Source organism: Littorina saxatilis, unplaced genomic scaffold (genome assembly GCF_037325665.1).
Source record: "Littorina saxatilis isolate snail1 unplaced genomic scaffold, US_GU_Lsax_2.0 scaffold_2318, whole genome shotgun sequence".
Classification (NCBI taxonomy): Eukaryota; Metazoa; Mollusca; class Gastropoda; order Littorinimorpha; family Littorinidae; genus Littorina; species Littorina saxatilis.
In genome coordinates this window covers 7,171-16,541 of record NW_027129095.1, presented here as the reverse complement: position 1 = coordinate 16,541, position 9,371 = coordinate 7,171, and the positions used below count along the sequence as shown (strand labels likewise).

Below are 9,371 nucleotides of genomic sequence, written 5' to 3'. Positions count from 1 at the left end.
GCTCCAACAATGTATAGATATATATATCCCATGACCTCCCTTCTTTGTCTCTGTTACTTCAGTATGGGTATATATGTTGTATTTTTATAGCTCAATAAATACATCATGGACTCAAAAAAATATATGATAGTGCAGATTCCGATTTGGGCGAAGAACTACTTTGCTCCCGACCTTTGACCTCGCGCCGAACAATGTGACACATTTGTATGAAGTTCCAAAATCGTATTGCACGGCTCAGAAAACCATATCAGTTGCACGCAAAAATGAATCTCAGAACTGATCTGATGTATGAGATGCAATAAGCAAACGTTTCTTTCATTATGAAAGCAATGCAGGTGGGAAAAAACGAACATTCAACTTACAAGATAACCAGATGCTAGCGAACCAAAACAAAAACACGAGTACCCTCCCCTTGCTTCGTTAGCAGACGACTTTTGAGAATCTGTCAGACCGTCCTTACCTGGCACGGTTGGGCTTCGCTATCATCAGCTGTTTCACGTGTTTTGCGAGCAAGTCTACTCTTTTGCCTGGCTCTGCAGTAAGTCCACATTGGCGATGAAGGTATCTAAGAACTTAACATGTGTGTATTTTTCCGTAATCCAGTCATATTCTTTCAAAATGCAATCAAGCGGCGGTGACAGACTTGGGTCCTGTTTTCATCGCATCAATACCAGTTTAGGTTCATGCAAACACACTCGCAAAACAGTTTATCATGTAGATACATTTCAAATAGGGAGCAAATGGTTAAATCTACATATGTGTTCCCTAAAATTTGCTTCTCTGTCAATAAGACTAATTGTATAATAATGCGTTCGAAAAAAACAACGTGGAATCGATTCTGAATCGAGTCGAGTAAGCCAAATGGGGGCCAAACCGGTTTCCCCGTTCCGCCGACCTGAAACGCAAAAGAATTGTGCGCTTCAACTAAATGGATTTCTATACGACTTCATTACTTTCTTGCAACTTATGAACCTTTACTTAACGCTTTTAAACGGTCTGAAAGTAGTGTTACCGCGTACTTATAGATGCACTCATTCGTTTTATTTTTTCAGCGACGGTCACTTAGTTTAAGGTTGCAAAAAGGCCATGTCTCGCTGAAAACACTGTTTCACACTCCACAGATCGCAAAAGTGCCGCTAGTAGTCTACACTTTGTGTTTGATGGTAGAATGGGATATACAGATTACAACACTCGTGGTTTTTTATATGGCTTGTATTTCAGTCAAGACCCAGCGGGAATATCAATCGAGAGCCACTCGCCAAAGGCTCGTGTCTCCCGATGATATTCATCCGCTGGGTCTTGACTGAAATACAAGCCATATAAAAAACCACTCGTGTTGTAACCTATACGTATTTGATCATGAAAATATTTCGATCTCGCATTTCATTCTCATTAAAGTGGAATTGTGTCAATGAGAGATTGTCGATTTGGGTTCTGAATGGTGTGAAAGTTATATGTGCAGGCATTTGGGGTACAGGAAGTAAGGTCATTAAACACAAAATGGTGTGTTCATCTTGCAAACTATTCGAAACATACACATGTTGTTTAAATCAACGCTAATATACTGAACTCCAAAAGAAACGCAAGTTAAGAGTTATTTAAGATTTTGTTAAAATTCATGCACTAAAGGTGGGTTTCAGGTGAAAATTCTGCACGAGCATGAGTTAGCATAGTGTCCTGCACGTAGCCTGTGAAAATCACGTGTGCAGCACCCAGAGTGCGCTCTCTGCAGATTGAGACTGTTTTTCGCTCGCGTAGCCCACACAAAAGCTGCCAGACCTGATTTTTTTCGTTAACAGTACTCAGCTCACACAAGGAACAAAAACCTGTCTCCGTCCACTGTCTGAAATCAGCCATTTGTACAGTAGAAGCATGCCAAGACTGAGCGCCATTGACCGGGAGAGAGCAATCGGGCGATTGCAAGCTGGAAATCGCCCAACTGCCATTGCAAATGTCATGGGCGTGGCAACCTCGACCATCTGTCGTCTGTGGACCCGATTCCAAGCCAGCGGCAGCACCCGGGATGGCGCTAGAAGCGGACGACCTCGTGTGACTACTGCTCGCCAGGACCGGGTCATCTACCGTCAGCACCTGCGCCAACCGTTCCTCCCGGCTACAGAAACCTCCAGGAACACCGTCAACCGCCTGGTGCGCTCCATGAGAGACAGATGTCAGGCTCTTGTCAACGCCAACGGGGAACACACGCGTTACTGAGCCTGGCGGTGAAAACTTTCTTTCGGTAACGTTTTTTTGTTAGTGACAATCAAAGAACATTGCCCCAAGATGCTTTGTACCAATTTTCGGGAAATTCGTTCGATTATATCTCACTCACACACACACACACACACACACACACACACACACACACACACACACACACATACACACATCTACAAGGGATCAAAGATGCAAATACATCACATACATAAGGAGGCATTTAATCGAATGTTTACCTTGGCTCGTTTAACTCAACATATTTTCACACATTGCAATTGCAAATGAGATCAAAATGATTAAAACAAATAAACAACCCAAATAAGTGTTATTTTCATTCTCATTTCAATTACTAAGTCATCAATGTCCCATTGCTGTACAATGACGGTCGCTTCCACAGGTTGAACAGGTGGTCAGGCTTGGTTCTCGCACATTATAATGGCATCAGGGCGACAACTTTTCAGACAGCTGAACTACGATGCAAGAATTAAAACAAATAAAACGTGGAACTAATCAAAACGAAGCTTAATGTATTATGATGAAGGTAACAGCCAAAATTCGATGTGAGAACTAAAATAAACGAAAAACACACATACGTACGTAGTTGACATAAAGTGTAAAGTATTAGAGAGATTAAGTGCACAGTATTAATGTGAGTGCTAGTGGTTAACTTAAGGAAAATATATGTATCATTACGCATTCCGCTTACCATAACGAAACCGACGACGGCGTCTTGACCCGCGCGTTCAGTTTCACTTTCGTTAAACGTAATGGGAGGGAAGACAACTGTTGCAACAATTCGAAAGATTATCGTCCCGGGGATCCCATGTCTGGATTCTTCAGTTGGAAAAAGAAGAAAAATTATACACGGAGCAGACGACACAGCCGAAAAGAAGAACAAAAGAAACGAGTATTGCAATGTCGTTTGTATTGATACATCGTAATGTTTCGTTGATACATTTGAACCACTCAAGTGTTGAATAGCCGCATGCAGAACGTTCCAAGTGTACAGATTCTTCAGAAAGTTGAATGCACTAGAAGAAAAGTGTTTGCGTGCATCTTTGTATGTCTGCAAATTCACTCATTCCGATTCATTTCTTTGGCTGAGAATTTAGTGCATCGAACCTGGAATCAATCACACATTAAACTGACATGTGTAGCATTAAGATGTTCAGGAACATACTACATTTAGTTATACCGAATTGTGTGAATAACCAAGGGCTCGTTATTTATGTGGATTTAACCACCACTCGTTAGCAGATATAAGGAAGCAAACGTAAACTTTGACCCCTAACCTTTGAACTGCGCACAAAACGCTGACGTAACCACATAAAAAGTACCGATAACCACTAACACTAACACTAACACTGTACACTTAACGAGTCTACTGTTAGGCTATACGTAGAGGTTATATTTCTTAAAAATTGTTGATTGGATGTAACATGAATGTGAAAGTTATTGCCCGAACCGCGTCAAACCAAGCGTTCACCAGCAGCTCGACCATCCACCACCCGCCACCCCAACACACACACACACCCGTCATGCCAATGACATGCTGATATATGCACTACATATAATCTGCAGATTTCCGTTTACTTAGTTAGTGTCTTTTGGGTACATGCAGGACCTCTTTTTGTGTGTAAAAAGGATTTTAGCCAGACGAAAAGGAACATTTGTTGAGGTAAGTTATGTTGTTTATGTTATTTAGTGTAATGGAATAAGAAAGACAGAAAGAAAGAAAGAGAGTAAGAGAGTAAGAAAGAGAGTAAACAAGAAAGTACAAAAAAAAATGGAAAGTAATAATAAAAGAAAGACAGACAGACAGACAGACAGACAAACAGACATACAGGCAGACAGACAGACAGACAGACAGACAGACAGACAGACAGACAGACAGACATAGAGACAGAAAGAAGGGATGTCAGAACGATAAAAAAAAAGTCACCAGAAAGGTAGAAAAATACGTGTATAGGCAGGCAGAGATAACAGAGAAGAAAGGACCTACAAGAAAAAAACGTAAGAGAGAAGAAAAAACCCACGAAAAACAGAAAGAACGAAAGACAGACAGAGAGCCAGACAAAAAGACAGAAGGAAGACAGACATAACTAAAGAAAGAAATCTAAACTCACCCATCAACCAAATAAACAATCTAAGAAACATCAACACACACACACACACACACACACACACACACTCACACACACACATACACACACACACACACACACACACACACGCACACACACACACACACACACACACACACGCACACACATGGACGCACGCACACATGCATTCGATTCAGGACAAAAGTGAACATGCAACACTGATCATTTCCGCCTTTTTCATAGCAACACTGATTTTTCTTGTATCTTGTGTCGAAGGACGATGATGTTTGCTGTGTTGTACCCACCTTGCATCCTGACACTACTTGCTTCATGCATCATGCCCATGGCTCAGGGTGGTAAGTACCGTTTCAACAAGTAGTTAGTCTTTTAAAACATACTTGATATTGTTAGATGTTGTAAATGTAGTTGTTGGTTTGTGTCCGAATGGGAACATGTTATAACACCATGGGCAAGTCTGATCGTATATCCGGCCCAGCTGCTTTAGATATCACTCATAAAAACGACCTGCTTATTTGATTCTTTTATCATTAGTGGGAGAATATGCTTTGCTTTCTTTGGTTACCGGAGCATATGCCATGGTCACTTATCCTCGTCACAATGTTTCATAATAACGGTTGCAAAAATGATATACATTTATGTGCGAACACGAGACGTCGCCTTTCAGTTTCTAAAAACGTATTGATAAGGCCAAACACAAATATATCCTTGTATACTACAGTTCTATCATTCTGTCTCTCTCTCTCTCTCTCTCTCTCTCTCTCTCTCTCTCTCTCTCTCTCTCTCTCTCTCTCTCTCTCTCTCTCTCTGTCTCTGTCTGTCTCTCTCTTTTTCTCTCTCCCTCTCTCTCTCTCTCTCTCTCTCTCTCTCTCTCTCGAGCCGTTTCATACATAAAAAGTAGTTCACTGATTTAAAAAAGAAAGTTTTTAAAACCATTTTGTGTCTTGGTTTTCCACATTTAATATAACGTAAAAAATAGACGTTACTATTTCTTTAATTTTTTTTTGTATTTGCCAAGCACATCATTGTTGGGCTTTTAATAAAAAAAAACATGCATCCGTCTACAACGTATATACATTACTAGTTAAGACAATACTCTTTCAAGCTATTCTTCATTTTGCCCTGTCCACAGGTTATCAGATATCGCATTGTGGCAGCGATGGCAAAGTTGACCTGGAGGAAACTAGTTCAGCGTCTCTGACATGTACTGGCATCACAGATGACACAATGGAATGGTACTTACACCGCGACGATGGTACCAACATTTCCATGGGTTATTGTACCTGGTCCACATCTACGTGTACTTATACTGTTCCGTACGAATTAAAGAGAGACGACAGCACCGCCAAACTGTACGTCAGAAGCGACCATAGAAACAGCATCGCTGGCACTGTGATCTGTGGTTCAGCACGCTGTAAAGTCCGTGTCGTGTGTAAGTTACTAAATGTCTTGCAAAGTCCGTGTCACATACATACACACACACACACACACACAAACACACACACACACGCACGCACACACACACACACACACACACACACAAACACAGACGAACTTATTTTTGGATCGTTTTATGAACACATATTTGAAATAAATTGACCAACATTTTCGGAATTCGTCTATTAACTGAAGTTAGCAAACATATTTGTTTGACACAGACAAGGCAGACAGGCTGTCCAACTGCACGGCCTCAATACAAAACCCATCCATATACAGGAGGGACTGGACAGTGAAAGCGTCGTGTGACGTGGAGAAGATGTACGCTACTGATGGAAACTACAGCTGTTACTGGATTGTGCCTAATGGAAATGGGGTAAAGAACACAAACACACACGTATGCACCCACGCACACACGCACAAACGCACACACACACACAAACACACACACACACACACACACACACACACACACACACACGCTCCAGAATAAAAAAAAAGGCTGAATATGTTTTTATCCGTCATATCCACTCTATTATCATCTGACTTCTATGCATTGCATGACACATTGTAAAATTGCCTGAATAAAACATTTGTGAAGACAAAAACAAAATGGCCGACTATGTTGCAGATTGAAACGACAGAAAAGGGATCGCTTTCCACAGGAAGTGTTATGGCTGACGCAAACACGTACGTTGGAGGAACATGTTCGATTCGCAATCTACCGATGCCCACAGTCGAAGGAACCTACAATTACGATGTGATTGTCAACCCCGGGAACACACGGTTGACAGGAGCACGTCTTGGAATAAGTAATACACCGTGCATCGTGTGTGGGGCTGTATGTTTGTGTGAGGGACTGGCTGAATGTGCGTGTGTGGGGGGGGGGGTTGGGGTGGTGAAGGGGGATTGTGGGTTGTAGGGAGGGGGTGGGGTTGTTCTGGGTAGGTGTATGTGAGTGTGTTTATTTGTGTCCGTGTCGGATGGTGTGGTTGTCTGCGTGTTTGTGAGTTGTGTGCGTGTATGTAAGTTTTCAATGAGCAAACTAATAAACTAGGTTTTACGAACGCTGTCGAGCTGAAATTCAATCCCATAGTCCAGGCTTTGTCGGGAATTGCTTGTCAAAAATTTATGTTTATTTGATTAAAAAATGAGGGCGTGACAGTGCTGTCTCAACTTCCACAAAAAGCCAGATATGACGTCATCAAAGACATTTATCAAACACATAAAAAACTCTTGTAAAATTTTATGAAGATCTGTCCAGTAGTTTTCTCGAATCGCTCCACACACACACACACACACACACACACACACACACACACACACAGACACACAGAGACACACCGAGACACACAGACACAGACACACACAGACACACAGACACATACATACATACATACATACATACATACATACATACATACACACACACACACACACACGCACGCGCACATACACACACACACTCACACACACACACATACACACACAGACACATGCATACATACATACATACATACATACATACATATACACACACACACACACACACACACACACACACACACACACACACATACACCACGACCCTCGTCTCGATTCCCCGTCTATGTTAAAACATTTAGTCTAAACTTGACTTAATGTAAAAACCAGCAGCAACTTCATTACAATAACAAAAGACGAAATAGATAAGGAAGAACTAATCCTCAAGCTGATTAGTATCCTTAATTTGTCATCTGAGCGCATCTGGACAACCATCCACGCGACAAATTGAATAATATGGTGATGAGCCCATTCGAATCAAGCTGATTACCCAAGGCCTCAGATTAATTGAGCAAAGTCGACTTTCGCGAAGTCAGCTTAGCGAAGCTTGCTGAACGAAGTTTTCACTATTGCCGATTTCGCGAAATGGGCAATTAAGGTTTAGAGGCCATTACGCATTGTCGGCAAAACGCTGCCGATTTCGCGACATGGTCAAAAGAACTCATGAATTCCGTGAATTCCGTGAATATCGGCACAATATTATGTACATGTTTGCCTCTTCCCCCCCACTCAGTCTGTGTGTGTGTGTGTGTGTGTGTGTGTGTGTGTGTGTGTGTGTGTCTCTCTCTCTCTCTCTCTCTCTCTCTCTCTCTCTCTCTCTCTCTCTCTCTCTCTCTCTCTCTCTCTCTCTCTCTCTCTCTCTCTCTCTCTCTCTAGTTTTAAGCAAATCTGAGCACTAGCAGAAATGTGCTGGAGGTATGTACGCGATAGAGAAATTCGTCAACTCTGTCATGTGTACGGTGTATGCGAGCGGCAGAAATTTCCAGTCGTTGGCCTGTGCATGCTCCACTCCCGTCCGGTAACCACGCACCGTTGCATTCACGACAGCGTGGAGTTTGTTCCCTTCGGAGAACCGATCCTCTTTGGTTTCAACTGTTGTATTGCATAACAACGTGTGCTTGTTTGTTGTGCGCGCGCGCCTGCATGTGTGCATGTGTTAGTGTGTTTGTGTTTGTGCTTTTGTGCATGTGTGCGAGTGTGTTCCTGTGTGTGTATGCGTGCGTATGTGCGTGCCAGTGGGTGTGTGTGCAGGTGAGCGTGCATGCGTGTATGTGGCTTAGCAGCCGTGTTGGATAGAGAGAGAGAGAGAGAGAGAGAGAGAGAGAGAGAGAGAGAGAGAGAGAGAGAGAGAGAGAGAGAGAGAGAGAGAGAGAGAGAAAGAGAGAGAGAGAAACACACACAAACACATAAACACACACACACACATACACACACACATTCATACACACACACACACACACACACACACACACACACACTCACACACACACACACACACTATCTGTAGTGGATCACATTAAAACTAAAACTATCGTTATTTTGCTAGTGTCGACTCAAAATGAGTCGCCTTTTGAAAGCGTTTTTGTGACAGTTTCTTTCTTTATCACCGCATTCTTACCCTTGTGCACGCTTCCTGTTTCCTGCAGAGTGCCTCGATCGACAATGGCGATGCAGCAACAAAGAGTGTATCTGGAACAGCTTGCGCTGTGATGGGAAGGATCACTGTGATGATGGTAGTGATGAGCAAAATTGTGGTGTGTATCCTCAGGAATGTGGGGGGGGGGGTGTCTGGACATTACCCCGGACCCCCTAGCAGTTATAGATGTACACTTGTAAATTCTGAGTGAACCCCCCATCCCTAACCCTTCCAAACCAACTGGTCCGCTCCTGATACTTGGTTGTTCATACCCCTTCAACCGATTTGGGTATTATACGGACCGATTCGATGTTCTTGTTGTTTTTTGTTTACATATACTCAAAACATACATTCATTTAGACAATCTGGTCGGTAACGATAGAAACGTAGACAAAATGGACAGGACAAATACAACACATTCTACATTAAAACAAAGAAAATGTTGACATAAAGACAAAATGACTAAATCAAGAGCATCAAATCAATATAATGCACTCGATATCAAACTTTCCCATATTACACCTGACACTATGTAAATATTTTGTGTCAAAAAATCTCCTTTTAGCCATCTGTACAAATCCATTTAAATGTGGAACAATGTTCTTAATTTTTAAAACAAAACTATAATATTTGGC

General features: G+C 42.1%; 1 protein-coding gene across 1 annotated transcript; it reads left to right on the top strand.

Annotated features, from left to right (window-relative positions):
• Positions 1-3,748: 3,748 nt before the first annotated feature.
• On the top strand, positions 3,749-8,872 carry LOC138957372 (uncharacterized; the record flags this gene model as incomplete). The annotated part of the gene is made up of 6 exons (XM_070328497.1): positions 3,749-3,895; positions 4,599-4,678; positions 5,473-5,772; positions 5,999-6,153; positions 6,409-6,589; positions 8,747-8,872. Coding segments are annotated over exons 2-6 (838 nt in total), but the record flags the coding sequence as incomplete, so codon positions are not given.
• Positions 8,873-9,371: the final 499 nt, after the last annotated feature.